Source organism: Ammodytes marinus (assembly GCF_949987685.1).
Source record: "Ammodytes marinus genome assembly, chromosome: 12".
NCBI lineage: Eukaryota > Metazoa > Chordata > Actinopteri > Uranoscopiformes > Ammodytidae > Ammodytes > Ammodytes marinus.
This window is the reverse complement of record NC_137216.1, coordinates 12,585,481-12,613,480: the sequence shown is the minus strand read 5'-3', so window position 1 is coordinate 12,613,480 and position 28,000 is coordinate 12,585,481. Positions and strand designations below refer to the sequence as shown.

The 28,000-nt window shown below is 38.2% G+C and overlaps 4 protein-coding genes and 1 pseudogene across 5 annotated transcripts; 4 read left to right on the top strand and 1 right to left on the bottom strand.

Moving 5' to 3' along the window:
* Positions 1 to 322: 322 nt before the first annotated feature.
* On the bottom strand, positions 323 to 1,267 carry LOC307258771 (olfactory receptor 1E16-like; the record flags this gene model as incomplete). The annotated part of the gene is made up of 1 exon (XM_080038425.1): positions 323 to 1,267. One exon carries the CDS (start codon positions 1,265 to 1,267, stop codon positions 323 to 325), a length of 945 nt encoding a protein of 314 aa, XP_079894551.1.
* Positions 1,268 to 9,950: 8,683 nt separating this feature from the next.
* On the top strand, positions 9,951 to 10,952 carry LOC307258770 (olfactory receptor 1E16-like; annotated as a pseudogene). The gene has a single exon. The product of its transcript is annotated as an olfactory receptor 1E16-like (transcript).
* Positions 10,953 to 11,883: 931 nt separating this feature from the next.
* LOC307258768 (olfactory receptor 52E4-like) lies at positions 11,884 to 12,831 on the top strand (the record flags this gene model as incomplete). The annotated part of the gene is made up of 1 exon (XM_080038422.1): positions 11,884 to 12,831. One exon carries the CDS (start codon positions 11,884 to 11,886, stop codon positions 12,829 to 12,831), a length of 948 nt encoding a protein of 315 aa, XP_079894548.1.
* Positions 12,832 to 18,601: 5,770 nt separating this feature from the next.
* On the top strand, positions 18,602 to 19,543 carry LOC307258767 (olfactory receptor 10R2-like; the record flags this gene model as incomplete). Its single annotated transcript, XM_080038421.1, has 1 exon — positions 18,602 to 19,543. One exon carries the CDS (start codon positions 18,602 to 18,604, stop codon positions 19,541 to 19,543), a length of 942 nt encoding a protein of 313 aa, XP_079894547.1.
* Positions 19,544 to 25,190: 5,647 nt separating this feature from the next.
* Positions 25,191 to 26,135, top strand: LOC307258766 (olfactory receptor 51E1-like; the record flags this gene model as incomplete). Its single annotated transcript, XM_080038420.1, has 1 exon — positions 25,191 to 26,135. One exon carries the CDS (start codon positions 25,191 to 25,193, stop codon positions 26,133 to 26,135), a length of 945 nt encoding a protein of 314 aa, XP_079894546.1.
* Between the last annotated feature and the right edge of the window lie 1,865 nt (positions 26,136 to 28,000).

The following is a 28,000-nucleotide window of genomic DNA, read 5'->3' as shown; positions in this document are numbered from 1 at the left end:
CTTATTGCGTGGGCATTAAAATTGTGTACTTGTGTTTGCAAAGCATTGTAAAAAGAAAAGGTACCCAGTGAAGTTATTGAGCACTAGTAGAGCACTGTATACTGTCATCTGGAACAGCTTTTCAACAGTTGCAGTTGGAGACACCAACGTCGGATATTTTTAGATCCTACATTTTACATTGAACATTTTAGTCTGTTTATTGGTTTATTTGTGTCTATGTTTTTAAAACACACTTTGGAGACAAATACAATTGCTTTTAACCACAGAACAGAGATTTAAAAAAAACTCTTAACGCTTGCAACATGAAGAAACATAGGCCTATTTATTTTCTCTGAAACAAAAATCTTTTACATGATTGTCTTATCTTCGGTAGTTTAAATCCATACATAAAGGGGGTGATCATAGGTTGGAAAATCAGGAGATACACACTCAAAATAATGCGTAGTTTAGTGGGTAAAATAGGCATATCTATTTTTGAATCAACAAAGTGAAAAAGGGTGCCCAAAAACATGTTTGTCACTGAGACAATCTGAGGTGTGACGGTGCTGATGGCCTTTTGCTTGCTTTCTTTAGAGGCATTCAGACAAACGGCCACTATCTTCATGTATGAGACTGTAATCAGACTAAATGGGATAACAACAGTCACAATGGCAAAAGGCAGGTCCGATATGCTGGTTCGTATTGAAACTGAACATGCAAGTTTCATTACTAAGTGGGGGTCACAAAACACTTTGTTCATGACATTTCCACAAAAATTCAAACCAACAAGGAATGAAAAGATCAATATCACATTAAGAAATGAATACATCCATACAAGCAGAATGATCATACCTACTCTCCTTGTGTTCATGATGACATTGTAGTGTAAAGGATAACAGATAGAGACATGTCTGTCATAGGCCATGGCTGCTAAACTGCAAAACTCAACAGAAGCAGATGTGTAGATATAAGACATCTGGGTGAAACACCATGGCAGGGTGATTTCATGGGTATCTGAAAACATCTGTGACATCATAAGAGGATACAGTGATGTGCTGCCACTGATTTCATTCACAAATAAATTACATAGTAATATATACATAGGCTCATGCAGGTTTCTGTCTGCATATATGACTATAATGAGGAATGTGTTGGCTAAACATATTGAGAAGTACCATATAAGCATTATGCTGAAATACAGGTATTTTGACTGTCCAATGTTACCATAAGCACTCAGCACAAAATACACAATCTCAGTTGAGTTCTGGTCTAAAGTAAGTGAAAACATGTTTTTCCTTAGAAAAATACACAGTAAAGAACAACACTACTCTACACACTAATGTGCAACTGCACACAGAGTGATTCACCACACTGTTAAAAAAAACAAAGCTACATTGATTATGGTCATAAAGGATATGCCTTTGCTTATTTGGATAATGGATTGTGATGCAGATTTACAAAGAACGAATGCTTGTGAATCTGGATTTCACACATTTGAAAAGTTTCTTTTTACTCACCTATGACACATTGTAAGGATTCTAAATGTGAATAATCATAGAACAAAATTAAGCATACAGTAAATGCACATCAATTAAAATTCCCATTTTAACCATATGAGCCAAGATCACTGGTATCTGACATATACTATGAAAGCCTCCAGGTGTCTGCCACTACCCTCCCAACTGAAGGCAAAAGCCTCTGCCGAACCTTATACACTTAGTTGCGCTTGGTTGGGCAACACTAGAGGGCGATGTATGATAGACTCAAATTGCTTCCTGGTAACTCGAGGAGACGTTTTCATTGGTTGCTATTTGTCTTTGAATGCATTCATTTTAATAATCCTGTTTACCTCAAGCAGCTTCTAGTTTCATTTACTTCATCATATTCACTCAGACACACTCAACAACCTTTTTTTGTTGTTCCTAGAATATTTAAAGAAGTTGGGAGACGAGCATTTAAGTTTAAAGCACCTTCAAATTGGAATAATTTGCCCTTCTCACCCAGAGCAATCACTTCTTTACAAAGCTTCAAGTGTGAATGTATAAGTTTGTGTTTGTCTTTAATAGTTTGTTTTGTGTATTGTATTTGTAGTTACTGTATGTTTTTCTGAGGACCCTCTCGGGAACGAGATGCTACATCTCAAGGGGCATATCCTCAAATAATTTTTTTTTAACTGCTAATACCAGCCGAAGAATGTTTATAAAATATCAAAAACATTACATTTTTGAATGTTTACATTTGGTGAACTTTTCTTACTTTGTTTTCAAGCCAAGAATACAGAGGTACATCCTTTTTGGCAACTGTCAAGTGTATAATCAACACATCCCATTGTTTCATCAGATGCAACAGCATTCCTGCACGTCTGAGTGTTTCATATGGGAATATCTAACGTGTCCTCTCATGACTGTCTTAAACAAGTGTGTTTCCTAGACCAGGGGATCCAAACTTTTCAGCCTGCGACCCCCAAAACCCTGGAGGTGGCATATAATGTTGCCCACACTCACGCGTTCACATTATTAGGCATTTGCTAACATGGGCATTAAAACAACATGAAAGAACAACAGTCCAACAGCCTTACTATTCATTTATAATATCATTAACGTTAAGCAACTCACAACGGCTACTTGCTACTGAACATAACTTCAATTTGCACATTTTGGCAGCAATGTCTCTTAGTGGCCTGAGGGCTTTTGACATGTGCTTAAGAACCGTTAGGAGACGATTTATTGTCAAATGAGGAGTTGTTTTACTGTACGATATGAACTGATCCAGCAATTTTAGATTTGCCTTTGGCGTAGTGCTCAAACTTCAAAACACTTTACAACTTCCGTTTTAAACCGATGGACTATGGCAACAGGTGGTAATGACATACATTTGCAAATGCCCAACGTAGCCGTCCACTCAACCGTCGCTGCTTAAAGTCCCTACTATTGGCGTTGCAGCAGCACACCACACACACACACGTGCAAACCTTTATGTTTCTCGTTCTGAAACAGAGCTTAACGGTACAGCATGGAAGAGGAAAGGGTGGAACTTTCCCAGTTTTCGCAACTGTCAGCACTTGTGGTGCTTTCTTACTACATGGTACCGACTCTACTCTACTCTACTCTTCTCTACTCACTCGCCTTTTGGGGTTTTCCACTATGAAATCGTACCTGGTTTCAGGGAACTGCTTTCTTCATCATCAGTACCATATCCTGCACAATACGGTTTAGCAAAGCTACTGCACTGGTAAAACTTTTGGAGCTTGCTTTCTTTACAGTTTTGTTCTATCTTTCAAAACTGGCTTTTCAGACATGATCCTGGACCACACTGTGGTTCCTCAAGATAATACAGCCATTTCTCACATTGGTGGCTGACGAGAAAATCCAATGTGAGCTGGACAGGGCCACAATTGCATGTTTGTTAACGTTAATTTAAAAATAAATAAAACAATAACAGCCTGCTATGACACGTAACGTTTCTCTGAGCGGTAAAGGATCAACGTTATTTCTTCCAAAACATTTTTTTGACAATAATCGGCCTGATGAAGACTGAGTAGAAATGCATTGCTGCTAACGTTAGCCACTAGCGTCATTATGATGACCAGCTACACAGAGGCAGTACTATCATGGGTACTATCCTGTAATGGAAAAGGACCTCTTGAAAAGTACCCAATACCAAAAGCTAGTAGAGTACAGTAGAACCGGTACCATATAATGGAAAAGCGCCAAAAAGGTTGAGATGACACTCAAACTGATTCTGTCTTTTCCCCTGTCTGGCAGGTGGCAGCCTGAATCTATGCATGTTTTGCTGACATCGCCAAGTAACTGTCTGCATATCACCCGAAGTTAAATCTTAACAAGGCAGGGCTTCTTTTGTCCCCATGGATGGCTTCTCCTATGACCTCTCAGTTAACAGTAAGCACAGTGTGGTGTCCCAGCTTGGACTGCAAGATATCTGGTTGCATGGCAGGATGACCAGTCGCGGACTCAGACTGTTTGAAGGGCAGGGGCGAAAAAATAAAAAGGGCACATTCTGGACAACATGGGGCCCAACCAGCGCACACAGTGGCTTTTCTAACTCGATGGTGTTTTGTTCCCCAAACGGAGCCTTAAAGGCAGCGCTGCCTGGAAGGCCCTATCCCCTAACCTTAGCAAGCGCTGCCGAGAAGGGCCCGTTCGGGGGAATTGTTAAATCTCCATGTAGCACTTGTGTCACTTTGCAGTTTGGTTTATTTGCAGCTATAGTGCTTATGTGATTCTTGTTGTTCTGTGTTTGTACCTTCATTGTTGAATGCACTTAATGGAAGTTGCTTTGGATAAAACAGCGTCAGCTAAATAAAATGTACAGTAATGTTACAAAACATCAAAGACTGTTGTAGATGTTATAAAAATGTTTGGGCTCATACAATTAAAAGGGTGGTCTGGGGGTCCCCTCCATAAAAAAATTAGCTTTCAAGACACTGTTTCCCCTTATTCTAGTGACTTAATAAACACCAAAATGAGTTTGTGCACTTTCACATTTTAGCCAAAGAAGGGAGGATGCCTTGCTGCTTTCATCTTTACTAACATTTAAGTAAAAATTAGACTGGAGAAAATTCAATGTGATGCTACCATACAGTCTTTGACCACTGACAGCCAAGTACGGAAAAATTAAAGGAAGCTTTCCTTCATGTTGAGGTGATAGCTGACTATTATCGTCTCTCTTGCATGAAATGACCTACACTTGAATGGGGACCGGATCTTGAACACTGAAAAAATGTACCGTACGGACGGACATACTCTTAATCCGCTTTTTGCTTGGTTATCCAGTGGAGATTTAAGAACCACTCGATGTAGCTGTTTGTCATAGCGACACCACATGAAAGCAATGTCCCATTCCCCGTTCGTCGGCTACCAAAGAGAGGAACGTCTGCACCTCATTAGCTAACCACAACATGTTTTTTCGGTTTGCCATATTCTTGCTACAGAGGGCACATCATCATCATTTAGGCCTATTGTATGGAGGGGCAACCTAGGGCACTCAATAATTGTTGTTCACGTGTAAAGGGCAGCCAATAAGACACTTTCTCTCATTTTCACCACCATAGAGGGCACTTTAGCAACACTTTTTCAACCATGGGGGCACCAGACGGGCAGGAGGGCACTAGAAGGGCACTCATTAAAGCAGGTAATCGAATTTTCTTGGTCTAATGGACACATCATCATAATGAATTGTATGAAGGGGCACCCTAGAGGGCACCCAATCATGTTTTCCACGTGAAAAGGGCAGTCAATAAGGCATTTCCTCTCGATTTCACCACTCTTGAGGGCACTTTAAGGCGCTTTTTCAACCATTGAGGCACGAAGGGGGGGGGGGGGGGCCTTTAGCTACCCTGCTCATTTACCTGCTCCCCTGTTTTCCACTCCCCTTATCATATACTCACTAGATATTAGTAATGTGTTGGGTCATTGTTGTGTTTAGGCCCAATCCCAAATCCCAATGGCCCTGTCCCCTGTCCCTCAAAACAGAGTGTCAATGGGTATGGGTTTGAATGAGGCTAAGATCCTGGCTCCGGTCTACGGGCCAGTCTTGGGATCTAGATACTAGAGATCTTTTTTGACATGCTTGACAATTTGAAATGACAACAACAACTTAACATGAACAACAAAATGAAGATAATACAATCGTCATCCTTTTAATATCTTTATTACTACATATTCACAGACATGGATTAAGCCTAGTTCTGGACTAAATTGTCTCAATCTTTCAATGGACAATCTCCATTCAAACTTCCATTTAGTCCAGGACTAGGCTTGATCCATGTCTGTGAAACTGGCCCATAAAGTATGTGCGGCTGCCTAAGAGAAAAAAAGAACAAAACTACAAAGCTGTATTTAAAAGTATGAGTATGTTTGGCCATTTTGAATTACAAACACATTTTAAACATAGTCCAAATCTAACTAAAATAGTTAAATTAATAAACATAATAATAAATATATAATGCATAAAAGTTACACTCTATGGCACCAGACACCAGATGCATTGTTTTTATTTAGTACTTTCCTGTGTGTCTATGTGACACACACATACTTTAATCAAAGTTTGTCTAAACAGTGACTGGAGACAATGATGACACCAACCAACACATTTCCTATGAGACAACCTGAGTCGTTCTGCCCATACACATGGGATTGCCATGTAATTGACCAGATAATAGAGAATTGCTGATGTAACTCCCTCTATTGTGACGCAAAAGTACATTGTAAACATCGTGATTAATACTTAGGATCTAAGAAAAAGTTTATTGCTATGGTCAAACTTATTTTCTAGTATCTTTGCACTTTTTTCAAGCATATTTCTGCCATGTATTACGGTACAACGCTAACTTGCGCCTGTGCAGTGCAGCATATCAACCCGCAAATCAGCAATAAAAATCAGTTTTTCTTCTGGCCCCATCGGCAACAGAACAAAGCTGACTTCCGTCTTCATAAAAATACTGACCTATCCCTTTAATTACTAAAGATAATAGAAAATATATCATACATAAAAGTTAAACTTTATGGTACGAGATTCATAAAGAATCATTGTTTTTAATTAAGTCCCTTTGCTGAGGTGTTTATGTGACACACACAAACACTTTAATGAAAGTTTGGCTCAATGGTGGCTAGAGACAATGATGACACAAACCAACTTTCCTATGAGACAACCTGAGTTCAGCCAATACACACGAGATCGCCATGTTATTGACCAGCTAATAAAGATGTGCTGATGTAACTCCCCTATATTGCTAAGCAATGTCACAGAGACACAAAAATAAAGAGTATACATGTTGATTAAGCCTCAGGGTCATTAGTCCACTAGATATCTATATCCCCAAGACATCAATCTATTGGTGATGTTATGCTCTGGGACCAACAGACAAACTCCCTCTACAATGAGAGAATGGTAGATACTGTGTACTAAAAGCTATGAAAAAATGGAATGTCTATGATTTATTTTGGGTTAATTATTAAGCATTACCTGTCCTAACACCTAATTTTTGGAAAAGAAAAGGTAGGCCAACATACAACATGTTTTTTGAGTTTAAACAACAGGCTGTAGCTGTGCCTGGCCAGCTTTCAAACTTTGCTTCATGCAGATAGTGGGAGCCTCATCGGGACATTTGATATAGAAAGGTGGTGGGCCAATTTACAAATGCACCGCAGAACATTTGTCGGGCTCTGTGGCCTTCTAGCACCCCAAGCACCAGTGTCATTCTGATATCCAATTTATAAGAAAGGGAGATGTTGCTGTAGCAGAAGTCAGCCTTGTACTGTTGCAGACAGGGCCAGAAGAAAAAAGTTTTTTCTCCACATATATAAATGCTAACCTAAAACCTATATATCCGTTCAATTGTACACTAAACTGAGATTTTTTACACAGCTTAAATTTGCCACCAGACAGCCGTTTATTTTGTTTTCTTGGGTCTCTTGAATAAACAGCAGTAGTTTCGAGTCGAGCAGCTGATTGGCGGAGTGGTATATTTTTGTTGCCCAACCCGGGTCAAAGGGCACCACTTAAGTACTTCCCCTCTCACACTTGTATGTTTTCATAGGAGCTGTAGTTTTTTGTGAAACTGACAAAGTAATTGTTAATAGTGCTGTCAGCGAAAGCATAGCGCGTATCATACACACATTTTATCGCATTATTAGCGTCGCCTTTGGCGCACCCATAGATAGTAAATAATATGGATGTAGCATCCGGGCTGACCTCAGTTATTCACACGGCATCCAATAATCCTGGTTTGTGCGCGTCGCCATTTTGTGAGATTTTTACTCCGCCTCACGTCGGGGGGAGGGAGATAGCTGACGTATACCTCCGAGGCAAAGTGAGGGACACCGGGCGGAGAGCTGTCACTCAAGAGATCGCGCCAATACATTTTAACCTCCAAAAGAATAAAAACTAGCGTGGTCCAAAAAATTCACCCCCCTCAGTGTTGACATGAAGATATGACCTAAACATACAGACTAAAATGGTTTTGTGGACCAGGCTGTACATAGGATTAATAAGACTATGAAAACAGCCTGTCTAACAAGTGAGTCAAAGAAAAATTGCTCAGTCTTGGTACCACCCCCAGTGGCACTTCCGGGTTACTACAGTTGTGGTCACTTCCTTATTGGATGCTGGTAAAAATCGCTGAGGTTGGGGCTTGGGCGCACCCTAACAAGCTGCCGCAGCAGCAGTTTCCTGCTTTGTATTGCCACGTTCATGGCTATGAACAGCAAAAATACGCTTCAGAACGGCTTGCTTTTACTTTAACCCTAGAACACCAACACTAAATATTGTAACACTATCACTAACGCTATAATATAAGTAAGTAAGTAAGTAAGTAAAGTTTATTTATATAGCGCCTCTCGCAGACCAGGGTCACAAAGCGCTTCACATTAAAAAACACAATAAAACGACACATATACAGAGTCTGTTACAAAGAAGAGTTTCCTAAGAACGTACAAAATATAATACTATACAATATAATACAGAGTACATAGACATGGATCTAGAAAGCCTGTTTGAACAAGTGCGTCTTAAGCTGACTCTTAAAAATATCCACAGAGTCCAGAATGCGCAGGGACTGGGGCAGGTCATTCCACAGACGAGGAGCAACAGCCTTGAAAGATCTGTCTCCTCTGGTTTTAAAACGAGTGCGAGGAACCATCAGGAGATTCTGCGTGGAGGACCTCAGGCTCCTGGTGGAGGCATAAGGCTGGATCAGGCCCTTAATGTAATCAGGAGCCTGACCGTGAAGAGCCCTGAACGTCAGCACCAGGATTTTAAAGTTTACTCTGTATGCGACAGGGAGCCAATGTAAAGCTTTCAAAATAGGAGAAATATGGGCTCTCCTGTAGGTGCGGGTCAGGAGCCTCGCCGCCGAGTTTTGGACAACTTGTAAACGAGCCAAGCCTTTTTTACTAAGGCATGTTAGAAGGCTGTTACAGTAGTCCAATCGTGAGGACACAAAAGTGTGGACAATCATCTCAAGCTCGTGGCTCGAGACCATGTGTCTGAGCTTGGAGATGTTGCGCAAGTGAAAATTGCAGTTCTTGACCAGCTGATTCATATGCCGTTCTAGGGACATCCCTTCATAAAAAAAAAAAATATATAACCAATAAACTTCTCAACAAAATATATTAAAGCGCTGAGCAACATCTAATAAAAAAGTTATCATGGGGGACCCTATAAAAAGACCGTAAAATTAGTGAAAAATTAGCGAATGGTTAACAAGAAATTCACCACAAAAAATATCACCCGGGGTTAGTTTTCTAGGGTTAAAACACTCTGAAACGGCTCAGGGGTCATGTCCATAGCAGGCCCTGTCCAGCTCATTGGATTTTCTCGTCAGCCACCAACGTGAGGAATGGCTGTATTGTCAGGAGGGATCACAGGCTCATGTCTGGGAAGCCAGTTTGAAAGTTGGTAAAACAAAAACTGGCAATACAGCAAGCTCCAAAAGTGTTACCAGAGCAGTAGCTGTGTAGTGTATTGTGCAGGATATGGTGTCGCCCACTGATGACGTTCCAGCCAATCAGTGGTCTGCAGTGTTTCACGTCACCATTTAGTACCTGGTACATGGTCCCTGGAACCTCGACGGAGTAGGTACCAAAGAAAGCATTTACCCGAAACCAGGTACTTTTTCTTAGTAGAGAAAAACAAAAAGGAGAGTGAGTGAAGTAGAGACTGTACCATATAGTAAAAAAGCACCACAAGTGCAGCCCTTGACATGAGCAGTGAGAGTGCAGGGCCTGAGTGTGTGTGTGGTGTGCTGCTGCATTCACAAGATTTCATTCTTTTGTTCTTTGTAAATCTGCATCACAATCCATTATCCAAATAAGCAAAGGCATATACCTTTATGACCATAATCAATGTAGCTTTGTTTTTTTGAACAGTGTGGTGAAACACACTGTGTGCAGTTGCCCATTAGTGTGTAGAGTAGTGTTGTTCTTTTCTGTGTATTTTTCAAAAAAACAAACATGTTTTCACTTACTTTAGACCAGAACTCAACTGAGATTGTGTATTTTGTGCTGAGTGCTTATGGTAACATTGGACAGTCAAAATACCTGTATTTCAGCATAATGCTTATATGGTACTTCTCAATATGTTTAGCCAACACATTCCTCATTATAGTCATATATGCAGACAGAAACCTGCATGAGCCTATGTATATATTACTATGTAATTTATTTGTGAATGAAATCAGTGGTAGCACATCAGTGTATCCTCTTATGATGTCACAGATGTTTTCAGATACCCATGAAATCACCCTGCCATGGTGTTTCACCCAGATGTCTTATATCTACACATCTGCTTCTGTTGAGTTTTGCAGTTTAGCAGCCATGGCCTATGACAGACATGTCTCTCTCTATCTGTTATCCTTTACACTGCAATGTCATCATGAACACAAGGAGAGTATGATCATTCTGCTTGTATGGATGTATTCATTTCTTAATGTGATATTGATCTTTTCATTCCTGGCTGGTTTGACATTTTGTGGAAATGTCAAGAACAAAGTGTTTTGTGACCCCCACTTAGTAATGAAACTTGCATGTTCAGTTTCAATACGAACCAGCATATCGGACCTGCCTTTTGCCATTGTGACTGTTGTTATCCCATTTAGTCTGATTACAGTCTCATACATGAAGATAGTGGCCGTTTGTCTGAATGCCTCTAAAGAAAGCAAGCAAAAGGCCATCAGCACCGTCACACCTCAGATTGTCTCAGTGACAAACATGTTTTTGGGCACCCTTTTTCACTTTGTTGATTCAAAAATAGATGTGCCTATTTTACCCACTAAACTACGCATTCTTTTAAGTGTGTATCTGCTGCTTTGCCGACCTATGATCACCCCCTTTATGTATGGATTTAAACTACCGAAGATAAGACAATCAATTAAAAGATTTTTGTTTCAGAGTACATACATATTTTTATTCATGTTGCAAGCGTTAAGGGGGTTTGTATCTCTGTTCTGTGGTTAAAAACCATTATATTTGTCTCCAAAGTGTGTTTTAAAATCATAGATAAAAAATAAACCACAGACTAAAATGAGCATTAGTACAGTAAGTGATAGGAAAGTGTTGATAAAAAAACAATATTGCAAGACTTTAAATGAGAAAAATAGAATTTAAACCATTCAACAGAATCATTTCTCAGTTAAGCTGCTGGAAATCAGAGTAATCCTCAATGTTTCTTCTCAGCTGAGTATTCTCCCTTTTCTGACAAATGTTTAAAACCCCTTTATGTATTATCTAAAAATATCCGACTTTGGTGTCTCCAACTGCAACTGTCAAAAAGCTGTTCCAGATGACAGTATACATTGCTCTTCTAATAACTTCACGGGATATAATTTCTTTTTACAATGCTTTGCGGACACAAGTACACAATTTGAATGCCCACGCATAAGACCTATTCACAAAGCACTAGTCAAATAAGTAGATTGGAATAATAGAATTCTAAACATGACTTCAAAAATCCAATTAATTGTGATTACCTACAGAAAATCTACGATAAAAACTAAATTTCTTGTTTGACAGCCCTAATTGTTATTAACATTAGAATCACCAAAGGTTTTAAATTCGTATTGCAACTGCTCTAGTGGGCAATGATTTGTCTTAAAATGATGTAAAGTAAAACCAATAAACATGCTATATTTTGGGGAAAAGATGGCTGAAAGAAATACTGAATAAATTACAGAAGAGACTACAAATGTTTAGTGCAGACATGACGTCTCTCTTAGTCACACAGGTCTTTAAAGGGAGAACATCTTTAACATTCAGCCACAAGCTCACAACTCAGCTGTGCTCAACACTAAGGGAAGTGGACACATTATAACATTTTTAAAACGCTGCATCCTGCCCTCGATATACTATTTTTCAGTTTGTCTGCTTTGAATTAGAGGATTACCACAGAATGAGTAATGCATCTAGTATAGTTTTATTTTCACTGTCTGGCTTCAGTGCAACAGTCAACTACAGAGTCACACTTTTTTCTCTCACTTTACTCTGTTATAGTCTAATTATAGTGGCAAATGGGTCTCTCATTTTAACCATAATACTGGATCAAAACCTACATGAACCCATGTACATTTTTGTGTGTAATCTTTGCATCAGTGGACTTTATGGGGCTGCAGGCTTTTATCCTAAATTTGCTTATGATCTTCTGTCTGATATTCATGTGATATCATATGTGGGATGCTTGTTGCAAGTGTTTGTTATTTATGGCTATGCTAAAGTTGACTATTCTAATCTAGCTCTTATGGCTTATGACAGATATGTGGCTATATGTCGTCCGCTGGAGTATCACTCTGTGATGTCTAAACAACGGACAGCTGTCTTAGTCATTTTGTCCTGGTGTGTTCCTGTGTGCTGTGACATTGTACTGGTAACTTTGACATCCACACTGACATTATGTGGCTCTCAGATACAGAAACTCTACTGTGAGAACTGGGGAATTGTTAAACTTGCATGTGGTTCAACAGCAGCAAACAGCATTGTTGGAATTTTGATTATTTCCTTTTATTGTGCACATGTCGTCTTCATTGTGTGTTCATATGTATTGCTTGTAAAGGCTGGTATACGATCCCGTGAAGGGAGGAGAAAGTTCTCACAGACATGTGTACCACATTTATTGTGTCTGCTAAATGTCACAGCAGCTTTGCTTTTTGACCTCATGTATTCAAGGTTTGGATCAAACTCTATCCCACAGAGTTTAAGGAACTTCATGGCCATACAATTTATCATGATCCCACCTATTTTTAACCCTATTGTTTATGGTCTGGTCCTGACAAAAATTCGAAGCAGAATTATAAATTTCTTTATAATGGCTGGTCAAAGATGTAAAATGAGACTTAAAGTTTAAGATATGTAACCATTACAGAATCACTCTTTCAGACTCAACACAGGCCCTTGTTGTTTGTTATCTGAATGATATTTTTCAGAATTTGAGCAAGACCTTGTCATTGTTTATTCACATGTGCAGTTGATAAAATCAGCTTTAAGGTCAAAAGAGTGCAGGTATACACTTCTGTTCATGTCTGTCGCATGTATTGTGGTGTTAAATGTCTCAGCTGCTTTGCTTTTTAGGAACATTGACAGACGTCAGTTTGCAAATGCATTTAAGGTGTTAATGCACAACAGCATAAAGGATTAAGTTAAGATGTGAAGTGTTGTGCTTTTGGATAGATTTATTATGTCATCAACAGAAATCAAATCAAATCAAGGTGTTTTGATGGTACGGATGGAAATGTGTACGATGGACCTGAGAGCTCAACAGACTGTAGCTTAAAACACATGCAAATAAATGAAATAAAAAAGCAAAAAAAAAAATGTCTTCACTAATTTGACAACACATGTGAAGCATGCAGAGGAAAGCTTCGAATAGCATATACAGAAATGTACTGCAATACAGAAAAATTCTCCAAATTGACTAAACTTGAACACATTACTAAAAGTGTCAGTGTCGATGCTATTTGCACTGATTTGGTTGTGCTTTCTATATATGCAGCATTTTTTTTATATATACAGCCCCGGAAAAAATTAAGAGACCAGTCTGGATTTTTCTTCAATCTTCATCTCTACATAATTTATTGAAAATACTCTTAATGAAAAAAAAAGTATTGTAATTTGGTAGAAATGTTGTCAGTAGTTTATATTATAAAACCAAAATGTTCATTCTACTCAGACATATGCCTCTAAAGAGTAAGACAAGAGACACTGAACATTTGGAGTGGTCTCTTAATTTTTTTCCGTTGCTGTATTTCTAAATGCAGTGCATAAGTTGGGAAATTGTTGAGGATTTTTTCTTGATTGGCCTATTGTCTATTTGCAAGTGTTGTGTTGAGTTGCAGTGTGCTGAGTTCTCATTACCACAGTAGATATGGCAATTCAACTGTCAAAGCAGACTGGAGTAAAATAGATTAAATGACCCCTCTTTGTTTCAGCTTCCACAAATGTTGCTAATTTATGAGCATGAAGTTTAGAAAAAAAACATTTTAACATTTAAATGTGTATCATAATAATGCAAAGATTACTTGCATTCATTTTCTAAACCTGTTTATTATTTGTTCGCCTGGTCTCACATATGAACTCTGATGTGATTGTTGATCAGAGTTAAACGTTTCAAGGATATCTTTTACAAATTGTTCTTTAGAAACAAAGACTCGTCTGGGACTTGTGTAGCACATTACACCTTAACATCTCCACCAATTCTACAATTACATGAAGAAGTAGATTATCATGCTGTTATACAGTCCTTTCCCATGTGATATCATGAATTTGGTTGAAATTAGCAAGCTAAATTAGACTACTCACAGAAAGTAGCTAAACAACTCAAAGCTATTTTATATACAAACATCTATATTATTGATTAGTAAAAAAAAATCATTGATATTTTTAGAATAATTTTTGGTATATTCTTCTGGACAAAAGGAAAATGCTGTTCTGTTAGACCATTGAAGCATGTTACAATAAGAAGAAATAGCAACATTTTTTCAGGAATGGTATCAATCAGGAATTTAAGATATCTTTTACAGTGTGCACAAATACTTCCGTTTAATCCATCACTTCAATCAATTCATGTAATGTAATCTAACTTTATTTGAACAGGGACAGTGTACAAAAGAAACATTAACCTTGTTTAAAACAAGGAGAGATGCATTGTACCAGGTTTGAGTAAACTGCTATTTTTCACCTGTAGTCCCTGATTTGTTAAGAATATATGTGATATTGTATTTATTTATGTATTTGTTTATTTGATAGGGATAATGCACAGCTCATTAGCAGTACCAGAGTTAGCTATAAGCTAATTTTCCTCTGTAGTCCCCCCTGGGCAGGAAACAGAGGATCACATCTCTGTCAAAAGGGAAACCTAACATTGAAGTATAAAAACAATAACACAAGGCGGTCCAGTGGCGTAGTGGATAGAGTGCGTTCCATATTTGCTCCGGCCTTCATTGCAGTGGTCGCGGGTTCAAATCCGACCCGTGGACCTTTACTGCATGTCATCCCCCCTCTCTCTCTCTCTGTCTCTCCATTTCAACTCTGTACTATCCAATAAAGCTTGAAAAATGCCCAAAAATCTTAATCTTAAGAACAATAACACATGATTTTACAACAGTAAAACACAACAACACAATACGAACAATAACATCACAACATTTAGGACACCACAACAACAACAACAAAATCACAACATTGGGACACCACAACCACAGCACAACATTAAGACAACAGTCTGTGCATGATGGGTACATGTTTGGGTTGATTTCAGCCATGATTTCATCTTAAATTTAAAACCAGCAAAGGTGTTCCACTCTCATATCTCACTTGGTAATGAGTTCCAAGACTTTGTGGCTCTAACAGAAATTACGGTATGCGCCAAACTCAGTGGATCTGTACTACACAGTCCCTTCTGTTGGACGTCCTAGTAATCCTCCCATTGTCTAAGCGCATTGACACAAAGTCATTTAATGGAGGAGTGGCCAAATCATTCATTATTTTGTCAATTAAACATACATAAGGAAGAAACACAAAACTGTCAAAGGTCCCAATGTGTTTGACTGTGAAATTTTGTTATAGTGTTTCCCAAAATGTTGTTTATTCAGTTCACACATACAGTATGTGCGCACACAAAAACTTTGAGCCTTGAATTACAGTAAACACTATTTAAAAGTGAGAAAATATTCTGTCTTTAAAAAAATTTAATTATAAACTTGAATAATGTTTGGTTAATGTCTGGTTACCTTGATTACACAATTTAAAATCCCAATGAAATAATACAAGTGATGTAATTACCAGACTTGCATATCTTTACTATAGCTGATGAAAGGCTGCTGTATGGGTATCATTACTGTGACCTCTCTGGTGGGCCAAAGCAGAAAAACAACATGCCTCAGGGAACAGGGCCGGCTACATCCTGCTTATTATGACCCAGAGAACAATGTATGCCTGCCTCATGGGATGGCCTAATTATAAATATTGATTCATCAATAAGAATATTAAGAGGCACGACAATCCAAATGATTCAGAATGTCATATTTTAGTCTAACCTTTTTATTTGACTATTATTCTCATTTAACACTGACATTACCTGTTGACACCAAAAGCTGTCAAAAAGTTCATTTCAATAAATCATACCTCAGAGGGGATGCTGTTGGTGTTGTTGTTTTTAAGAAGTGACATAGAGTGGTAATTATAGTGAATGTGGTCAACAGGTCATTAACTCCCAGCTCCTCTGAGAGCAATTATCAAAACAACACCACTCTGGAGAGCCTGTCCGGGCACTAATTCACACAAACATGCTTTCCAACCACTGCACCTTTAATCACCTACCCACAGAAACCAGAAGCAAATACATTCATATGACCAAAGGAATTTTATTATTTGTTTAATAAAAAATAAAAAGGAATTCCGTAAATTCAGCTGTTTAACCTGTAAATGTATTCTTATTGTCAGTCTTCATTCGTCTGTCTGGTTAATAGGAGTACATTATTTAATTATTTGCGGCGGAACTGTACATGTAATGCAATCAGGTCAATGCAATAAACCACAGCCTTAAAATGTCCCCGGAGCTGATTCCCCAACTCTCTGAGACAATGTCAACTTTTCAAGCTTATTTATTTATGAATACATTTTAAGGAACCATACGTACCTAACTATTCAAGGGATAGTTAGTTTTTTTAAATGGGGTTGTATGAGATACTTACGCATTCATTTTAAGGAGTTTGGAAGAGACAAAGCTGTAGCATAAGTCAGCCATGAACTGTTTCAGAGGGGATAGCAGAAAGACATTTATATGAATAGGCCTACACATATATGAATACTTCACTACAAAATGTATATCTGTTCATTTAAATGTAGGATTTTTTCACTGCTGATTTGCGTACTTATGCGCTGCATTACACACAAGTTGGCATAGCTATACATGGCCGAAATATAGTCGTTATGTAAAGGGAGAAATACTAAACCTCCTTAATTTGTAAATTATTTTTTATCACTTAAAGGTAGGTTTTCTAGTAAAATAACAAGAAAGATAAAGATGTGTGGGGAATGGGGATATATCTTGTTTCTTGTTTTGAAAAAGCCTCTCGCTTTTGAAGTGTTTACTCTTGTAGTAGGCCTATGTGTAGCTCTTCTACGAATATGTTTCTTATAGGCCTTCAAAATAATACGAGAAAACGAACTGCATCCGCAACAAAGATTGGTCCATGGCCCCAGCAGGCACATTGTCGCAGGTATTTGGTTACAACCGGAAGTACTAATTGGACATTTGAGAAGTCAGGAGGTCACCAAAACAAGAAATGTACATGTACCAAATTTAATGGCAATTTAGTGGGGGAATGACCAAATTAGGAAAATCTTGAAGAGATAAATCCATATTTGGCTGTTATTCTGTCACTGGAGTTTGTTGTTATCCCCCCAGTTTTAAATCCTCTCGTATGTGGCTTTAAGTTACCAGAAATTAGAAAACACATTTTAAGGATGTTATTGTGGCATACAACTATCTCTTTAAAATGATCGGTTAAAACCCCATAATGGAATTTTGTATGAATGAAATTTCATAAACCTAGACTTAGAGCGCAAGATAGTATACAGAAGTTAGGAACAGTTTGTTAAAGGAATAGTTCAACATTTTTAATTTTTTAGCTTTTTGACTCTCTCTAGCTCAAGAAAAGGTGACAGATAACGTTCCTGCAACTGTGCGTGCATTTTTGATGAAGAACTGGGCAAAGGTTGCTCATCCAGGTTATCTTATTTCAAACACTGGTAGTCAATGGGAGCCGGTCAAAATATAAACTTTACAACATCACTAACTGCTCCTTTCTGCTTTATTTACCAAGTTATGTTGCACTCGGTCATTTAAAAACTAAATAGATACTGGAAGGAAACCAAGAAATGCTTGTGATGTTACATATGTATTTGATTCTAAAATGACGTAATGTGATAAAATATAGAGTGTAACATAACGTGGTCAATAAACAGGTCCAAACAAGGACACAGGAGCGTTATGTGATGGAGTAATGTTTATACAGTATGTTCACCTGCTCCCCTTTACTACAAGTGTTTGAGATAAACTAACCTGGATGAGCAAGCTTTGTCCATTTCTATATAAAAAATGCACACACAGGAATAGTTTCTGCAGCCTTTTCTTGAACCAGAGAGTGAGGCAAAAAGATAAACATTTTAAATGTTTAACCAGTCATTTAATGCCAGTAAAAATAATCTGACATTTTGATTAACTTTCACAATGAAGCCGAATGAAAACAGGATGAATGAAGGAATGACCAAATTAGGAAAATCTGTGATGACATGGTCAGAGTCAGACAGCATAAAATGCCCTACATCCTCCGAATAGGTTCATTTGTGTGTCCATAGATCTAACTAAGAGCAGTATGAATGACAATTGAATATTACCCCTACCCCTTTTTGGTATTTATGGTGAGTGTAAATTATTTTCAAATGCCTGTAATTTATTTGCTTAGCATTTTATCACAAAACTGCTTATATTTTCCTTATCATAGATGCTGCAAACTCTGTCACACCAGATCACTGATATCTCCAGACAGGAATGAGTTTGTCCAACAGCAAAGACTAAAATACTGAAATCTTTGTTGCCAATTCATTGAAGTGGAATGGAAAACAGTACTGTCTCTTTTCTCTTTAACCTCACCATGTTTGTGAACATTGGACACTACCGCTATCCAGCCTTTGTTTTTTGCCTCTTGCTCTATGGCTTCATTATCTCTGCTAATATAGTCATAATACTGGTTATATATCGAGAAAGATCACTACATGAGCCCATGTATCTGTTTATTGCTGTATTATCTTTCAACTCTATGTATGGTTCAACAGGCTTTTTCCCCAGATTCCTTATGGACCTCCTGTCGAATACTCATATGATCTCCCGTGCTGCTTGTTTTACTCAGATCTATGTTATTTACACGTATGCTTCATGTGAACTGACCATTCTAGGCATTATGTCTTATGATAGATATGTCGCTGTTTGTCATCCTTTACACTACCACAGTAAGATGACCTCTAACACTGTTTTAAAGTTAGCAGGATTGGCTTTGAGTGTTCCAGCATTGGTTCTTTCAGCCATCATTTCTTTGTCTGCCAGGCTTCCTTTATGTGGCAATGATATACGGAAAGTGTTCTGTGCCAACTGGAGTGTCGTAAAATTGTCATGTGTTTCCACTGTTGTGAACAATATTGTAGGTATGCTTTGGAGCATAGGTGTAGTTTTTCTCCCTCTTACTCTTGTCCTGTACACATATTTGCGAATTTTTCTTGTTTGCCGGAGGAGCTCAGCAGAATTCAAAGGGAAAGTATTCCAGAGTTGTCTGCCACACATGATCACATTTGTGATTTATTCTATAACAGGATTTTCTGATATTGCCTTGAGCCGGTATGATGTTGAAAAGATAAATCCATATGTGGCTGTTTTTCTGTCACTAGAGTTTGTTGTTATCCCCCCAGTTTTAAATCCTCTCGTATATGGCTTTCAGTTACCAGAAATTAGAAAACACATTTTAAGGATGTTATTGTGGCATAAAACTAGGCTTATCTCTTAAAAATAATCGGTTAAAACCACATAATGGAATTTTGAATGAATGACATTTCATATACCGAGACTGGGAGAGCAAGATAGTATGCAAAAGTTAGGAACAGTGTGTTAAAGGAATAGTTTAGCTTTTTGACTCTCTCTCCATTCCAAGAAAAGGTGACGGATAACGTTCCTGCAATTGTGTGTGCATTTTTGATGAAGAACTGGGCAAAGGTTGCTCATCCAGGTTATCTTATTTCAAACACTGGTAGTCAATGGGAGCCGGTCAAAATATAAACTTTACAACATCACTAACTGCTCCTTTCTGCTTTATTTACCAAGTTATGTTGCACTCGGTCATTTAAAAACGAAATAGATACTGGAAGGAAACCAAGAAATGCTTGTGATGTTACGTATGTATTTGATTCTAAAATGACGTAATGTGTTAAAATATAGAGTGTAACATAACGTGGTCAATAAACAGGTCCAAACAAGGACACAGGAGCGTTAAGTGATGGAGTAATGTTTATATTTTCACCTGCTCCCCTGTACTTCAAGTGTTTGAGATTGAGTGCACACACAGCAATGCACACACAGGAATGGTTTCTGCCGCCTTTTCTTGAACCAGAGAGTGAGGCAAAAAGATAAAAATGTAAAATGTTTAACCAGTCGTTTAATGCCAGTAAAAAATATCTGACATTTTGATTAACTTTCACAATAAAGCCGAATGAAAACATGATGAACTGATCATGCCATTTCACATTTTTGTCACATACATTTTTTATCAATCCTTTGCCGATGTACTGTAAATTTGGTTGGTTACCAGTTGGCTACAGTTAAGCAACTGATATGATAACATGATGAAAAAATATTAATTATGCTTGAGAAAGAACAAATGTATAGAATTTTACAAATAAAGATTTAATAACAAATGGGGTTTAAGGTTTTTATTTTGTGAGTTTGTAGTAGAACATTATATCTGCACACTGTTAACACTGAAAAAATTAGTTAGAAAACCAATGCATGGTATTGGATTTGTATGTGATCCAAATGGTGGACACGGGTCATACTTTACTGTAGTAAGTAATTTTGGGTTATTTTTAGCATAATAGTAAGTCGGCATAGTTGAAAGACAGAGAAGGGTACATCTATCTTAAGTAGTCAATTATTTAATGCACAACCTGGCGAGCATGCTGCGTGACCCAGATCAAACACACACAAGTTGTTGCGTTACCAACAGGTGCATGCTGGGTCCTGCCTCAAACAAAATATTGGTCCCTATCATATGTGAGTTATTCATGTGCAACATTGCTGAAGTACAACCATTTTACCATTTTGAGCCCCACTGCTCTCACTCGGGGAGGAAAATTGATGATAAGAGATGTAAGAGAGTGCAGAAAAAGCTGTGTAGAAAATGCTCCTCGCATGTATGTATCGTTAAGGTTAATTTGACAATAAATGTGTTTGTGATTTGTGTATGATAACAGTGCAAGGTTAGAAAAGAGTAATAGGCAGGATCTGACACAACTTCAGGGCTTGTGCTCCAGTGACCCTCTGATGTGCCAGCAGCAGCATCGTGAGAGGCGGAAGCAGCACTAGGCTTGTTTACAGGCATAAGCGATACGCTACACAGAAAGTTTTGTAAGTCGGTTTGGATAAACTAGGAAGTGAATGAGCTTTTGTGCACAGCATTTAGAAAGAACAGGTTGACGACGTGTGAAAAAAGTCGCAGAGTAGCGTTCTGACTGACTTTGCAAAGGTGAGACTGCGCTCTGTGGACGTGATTGACAAGTGCCCACAGAAAAGCAGGTGATGGGTGAATTTGGAGGGGGGCTGTCGCCGTGCCCACCCAATCAGAAGCTAGGAATGGTCCTGGTATAGTAAATACACATAATATAATTGTCTGAAAAAAGGGGCGCACCTTTGGGTGGGTTAAGGTCACCCTTGTCCCTGGCTACCGCCGGCCCCGCGTGCCAGTGAAATACCATGTTGCTCTCTGACTGTGTGCGTGCATTACACACTGTGCATGGAAGTGAACGTGACCTGAAAAGTTAACCTCGGATTACCTCACAGATGAACTGATTCAATTATTAGCTTATTAACTATCCAGACCAAAATATTGTATTCCTTTTTTGTATGATAACTTACATTTGCATAATATTTTATATTATCAAACACACAAACTCCAAAAAAAAAATATATATACAGTAGGGGAGAATGGGGGAATCTGAGGCATCGGGTAATGTGAGCCACCCCCTGTAGGGGAGAACGGGGTAATTTGTCACACGGGTTGGTTGTCACAATCGTTATATCTCGGAACCAGAAGGCGCTGTCTGTGAAATTTTGGTATGTAAATATCCAGAATTGGGATCAGAGGTCACCTACATAGTATTCCTTTGAGTTAGACTGCTGAATTTGAGGTGAGACGACTGTTTGTGTTTTTCATGTCAAATTGAAAATATTTAGCTCCTCAGTGTTTTTCTTCTAGGCTTTTACACAATGGGTTTATAACAAAACACTTGTTACCCATACAAAGTGTGGAGGGTAAGCTATAGTTTAGATTGTTTTTAGCAAGCTAATTAGTTGTCAGATGGTTGTTGGCCTTGATGCTAGCAAGAAATTCAAGTTGGGGTTGGTCGTCATATTTTTTGGGGGGTTGGTTGTCACATGTTATCTCAAGGCTGCAGCCAGAAAAGGAACCCAATAACGAAATAAATTGTCAAGCTGTATCCTCACTGACACTCCAGAGAAGGAAAGAATAGAGCAGGAAAAGGCAGCTAGCATGCAAAAGAAAAAAGGGCAACAAACTCAAAACAACCCAGTGCATCCCAAACTAGACCAGCTGCCAAGGCTACATTAAGTTATGTAGGCCTATTTGTCAACTTGACAATGCAATTAAACTTACAAATTTAGTTCTACTTTCTTGCCTTCTTTTTAAGATTATTCCCATTAAGATAACATTGTGACAAACAACCCCATAGTGTTTGACAACACTATGGGGTTGGTTGTCACAATGTGTAAGGGTGTCTTTGATGATTACTTTCTTCTTTATTGCAATAAGTTAGAAAAAGTGAGGGGTACAAATTTCAAGCCAACACCTTAAGCTTCAATTTAATGTAGGAATGACTATTGAAAGATGTTTAGGTGATAAGCAATTCTCACTAGAGTAAAAAGTGTGCCTACTTACCCCGTTCTCCCCTATCTAGGCAACGGAAAACATTTATGGTCATGTGAGATATATGTTTTTAAGCCCCTCTCATTTCCCCATGGCCCTGGAAGAGAGGACCTCATGGTGCTGTGGTAAGCATGTTTTTTTTCACCAAAATAGGTATTTTGCATGTAAAAGTAAATTTTCTTGCTGTCAACTTAATCAACTGTTGTGCCAAAGCAAATGTATTCACGTAGAAAAACTTCTATCATATGTGTTGATGTACTACCAACATATAAAAACCATGTGATGATATTAGCTAAAGATTAGCCTGAAATGCTAAAAGAGGTAGTTTTTTCTCAAATTGTGGTGGTGGGGGAAAGTGAGCCAAATGCTGTGAGACACTGTCTCACTTTCCCCCACCATGAGGCACAAGTTAAGTTTAGTCTTAAACATATTTTAATGTAATATTACATAACATGTGTTTTATTTTAATGTCATACACATTGTAGAAAAGCCATCATGCCAAGGAAATACGCCAGGAAGACGACCTGGGGCAACCACACGGAAAGAGCACCTTCTCATCTTTCCCTGTAACCTTCAGGGCTGGAATGTAGAGTAGGTCTAGTTGTAGAGTATGACAGACTGATGTTATAATCCAGTTGGGTCTTCTCCTGTGTTCTGAGTCCCAGGCTGTTCTCGCTGGTTCTGATTTTCCTATGCTTTGACCCCCAGACACAAGCTGGCTCTAAAGGCCAGGACACACCGGCCCGATAATCGCCGTCGTAGAGTCGGGAGGGGGCGGGGACACGAATCTGTTTGGTGTGTGCCGTGACATCGGTCGTCGTAGATGTCGTCGGGCTTCTTTTGAGCCGACGACATCGGCGGCGGGCAGTCTTTCAGTTGGAGCAATTTGATTTGTGGAGGGCTAGCGAATCAGTGAAGCCCGGAAGTGAGGCGGGTAGCACAAACAGCTAACAACAGTTAGCCATCGTTTTAATGTGTTTGTTTGTTTGTTTCGTTCAGCGAGTACTCACATGCATCAACCCTTGTTGACTGCTCGACACCATGCTCGACACTCTCTGCTAAAAATGGTGCTCTTTATGGTCGATAAATATAAATACGTATTTATATCTATGTTTATGGTCTAGAGACCGTCCCATCATTTCCGGCTTCCGTATTTTTTCGGGCCACAATACAGATTAGCGCCGCCTGCTGTTATGGAGACATTACGTCCCGCGCAAGCGCAGAGCGTACGGAAAGTCAGCAGTCTTTGCACTTTTTCGGCCGCAACTGGAAGACTGGAGCTCCCTGAATCGGCAGTCTCCATTTTCGGGTAGTCGGACTGGTGTGTCCTGGCCTTAAGGGTCCTGTGTTCTGACCCCCAGACTGTGTACTAATCTAACTGGTTCTATCTTTCATTTGAATCTTATTAAAACATTTTGAATTATAATATGTTGTATTTGATTTTGTTCAGAGTTACTTTCAAGTGTTTAGAAAATTGGCTTTGCTTAATTGACCAAAACCCATCATTCTTTTACTAGTCCGACATTAGTTCTGGAATGTGTGGCTAGCTTTCAGGATTCTAACTGTTACAATATGTGTTGTTATGGTGGTTTCAGAGTGAAAAAAGTAAGTGGATCAGTTTATCCCCAGCTGGTTCACTTTACCCCCTTGATTTTTCTGGTCTGTCTCAGTTTACCCCACAGCTGGGGTAAAGTGAGCCACATGACAACTTTTTTTAAAACAATCATATTTTCACTGCCCTACAGTAATATTTTTTTCTACTTTTTTTTACAAACCTTTTATCCCACTTGACCTCTTTACATACATATCAAATATTCATTCATTTGTAATTTCTTTTAACCCTTTACATGCAAGCTTATGTGATGAAGTGAGCCATTTTTATTAAAAAAAAACACAATAATTGAAAAATTTCTCATATAATAGATGCAAAGTGAATTTTTTAGAGTGGGATAATTAGACTCTAGGATATGTTAATTATTTGCAATAAAACTGCTTTTGATACATGTTTAGTATTTTTGCAGTCACAGCGTAAAAAAAGTGCGAAAGGACAAAAACGTCCCCAAGAGCACCTAAGGGTTAAAGTGGGGCCCCCTGGCGGTCGGGGGGCCCTAAGCAACCGCTTAGTTCACTCATGCCTTGGGCCGGCCCTGGATGACATGACAGGAGTCAGACAGCATAAAATACTCCTCCTCCTCCCATTAGCTTCATTTGTGGTGTCTATGGATTATACCAAGATCGAAACGAATAACACCTGAATAGTACTCACTCCTACAATGGTATCTATAGTGAATCTGTAGGACCAGGTTTGTAGGATTTTTTTTTATCAATACCTGTACTTATTTTGATTAGCATTTTATCACAAAATGGCCTAACTATTCCTTTTCATGGATGCGGTATACTCTGTCACACCAGATCAGTGATTTTTCCAGACAGGGATTAGTTTGTCCAACAGCAAAGACTTCAATACTGAATTATTTGTCGCGGATTCATTGTGAGTGGAATGGAAAACAGTTCTGTCTCTTTTCACTTTAACCTCACCATGTTTGTGAACATTGGACACTACCGCTATCCAGCCTTTGTCTTTTGCCTCTTGCTCTATGGCTTCATTATCTCTGCTAATTTAGTCATAATACTGGTTATATATCGAGAAAGATCACTACATGAGCCCATGTATCTGTTTATTGCTCTATTATCTGTCAACTCTATATATGGTTCAACAGGCTTTTTCCCCAGATTCCTTGTGGACCTCCTGTCGAATACTCATATGATCTCCCGTGCTGCTTGTTTCATTCAGATCTATGTTATTTACACGTATGCTTCCTATGAAATGACCATTCTTTGCATTATGTCTTTTGATAGATATGTCGCTGTTTGTCATCCTTTACACTACCACGGTAAGATGACCTCTAACACTGTTTTAAAGTTAGCAGGATTGGCTTTGAGTGTTCCAGCATTGGTTCTTTCAGCCATCATTTCTTTGTCTGCCAGGCTTCCTTTATGTGGCAATGACATACAGAAAGTGTTCTGTGCCAACTGGAGTGTCGTAAAATTGTCATGTGTTGCCACTGTTGTGAACAATATTATAGGTATGATTTTGACCATAGTTACAGCTTTTCTTCCTCTTATTTTTGTCCTGTACACATATTTGCAAATTTTTGTTGTTTGCCGGAGGAGCTCAGCAGAGTTCAAAGGGAAAGTATTCCAGAGTTGTCTGCCACACATGATCACATTTGTGATTTTTTCTATAACAGCATTTTGTGATGTTGCCTTGAGCCGGTATGATCTTGAAGAGATAAATCCATATCTGGCTGTTATTCTGTCACTGGAGTTTGTTGTCATTCCTCCAGTTTTGAATCCTCTCGTATATGGCCTGAAGTTACCAGAAATTAGAAAGCACATTTTAAGGATGTTACGGTGGCATAATCTCTTAAAAATTAGCAGTTAGAACCACACCATAGCATTTTGTGTATCAATGTAATTTCATAAACACAGACTGTGAGAAGATAATAGTCGACAGGAACAGTGTGTTAATGCCAGGAAAAATAATCTGACATTTTGATTAACTGTCACAATAAAGCTTGATGATTACATGATAAACTGAACATGCCATTTCACATTTTTGTCACATACAAATTTCTGTGTCTGCTACAGTTAGGCAACTGATATTATTATATGATGGAAAAATGTTGATAATGCTTGAGAAACAACAAATGCAAACACTACTATGACTTAATTTCTATGTACCTAACATATATTTTTTTCATTTTATTTTAAGTGCTCTCATTTTAACTCAACTAAATGTTGGACATAACAGTTTTGATTAATAAAAAAACAGAACAACACACAACCTGGTTGTGTAATAGCATTCATTTGTGAAGAAATATATTTGTTTACAAACTGTACATAGGACTACATTGATTTATATAATGTATTCATTTTTTCTGTTATGTCCCCTATATATATATAAGATACAAGCTCATAATTCAGTTTAAATAAATTGGCCATCACAGTGACTATGTTGAGTTGATATTGAAATTATATTGATATCAATTAAAAAACGAATTATTTCAAATATACAGACAAATTAATCCATCTGGAAAAATCACTGATCTGGTGTGACAGAGTACACCGCATCTATGAAAAGGAATATTTAAGCCGCTTTGTGATACAATGCAAAGCAAATTAAGTACAGGTATTGATAAAAAAAAATTATATAAACCTGGTCCTACAGATTCACTATAGATACCATTGTAGGGGCAAGTACTATTCAGGTGTTATTCGTTTCGATCTTGGTATGATCTAAATACACACCAAAAATGGGTGGGTACCGGACAGGAGTGTGTTAGTTGTAAAACTAGCACTGGTATTACGTCTACGGTGCCCACCATCTCTACCATTGTGTCCTTGAGCAAGACACTTAACCCCAAAACTGCTCCAGGGGTGCTGTACTATGGCTGACCCTGCGCTCTGACCCCTTCTGACGTGTGGTAGATTGAGAGAGGATATGCGAAAAAATACAAATTTCAATGTAACCAACAATTGACTAATAAAGTGACTTCAAATGTTTGTAGTATAGTTATCTTTCTCAATATTTACTCAAATTGACATTAATGTTTTTCATAATCAAAATAAATTATATTTAGCATAATCTCTAATAAATATTTTCACCTCAGTATATGTATCTGTGTCTTATCTGATAAAAAGAGTGTCATGTTTTTGTGTGTGTGCAGCAAAATCTTTGCAGAATTTCCTCTCTGCATGTATGTATTGTTAAATTCAATTTGACAGTAAATGTGTTTGTGATTTGTGTAATAACAGTTAACAGTGTTAAGTTCAGTTTTAGTCACACAATGAATACATAAAAGTCAGTGGAGTTCCTATGGTTCCTACACCTTTCTGAAGTTTTCCACAGTTTCCGTCATGTTATGACTGCCCAGTGGCTGAGTGGACTGGTGACAGTTGATCAAATATTTAATTTTGAGGTTTCACAAGGAATATTTACAACCATATGTGATGAGTAATTTGTTGTCCCAAACTCACAGTTTAACCAGCTGAACATGGAGCAAACAGCTTGACTTTTACATGACTGAATGAACAAAGGGACATCATTAATTAAAGTGTATCTGTGCACAGTGCACTGAAAAATAGCAAGGTATTGGACTGACCTTAGTCACCCAATGGAGTATTCAACAAAAGACAAGCTTGAAGCCTGGTCTGATCTGATGTTTTTTTCATTGGCCTACTTGTTGCAGCCTAACCTTCCTATTTCTAGCAAACTTTAAACTGAAATTAAAGGCAGGTTGTTTGATT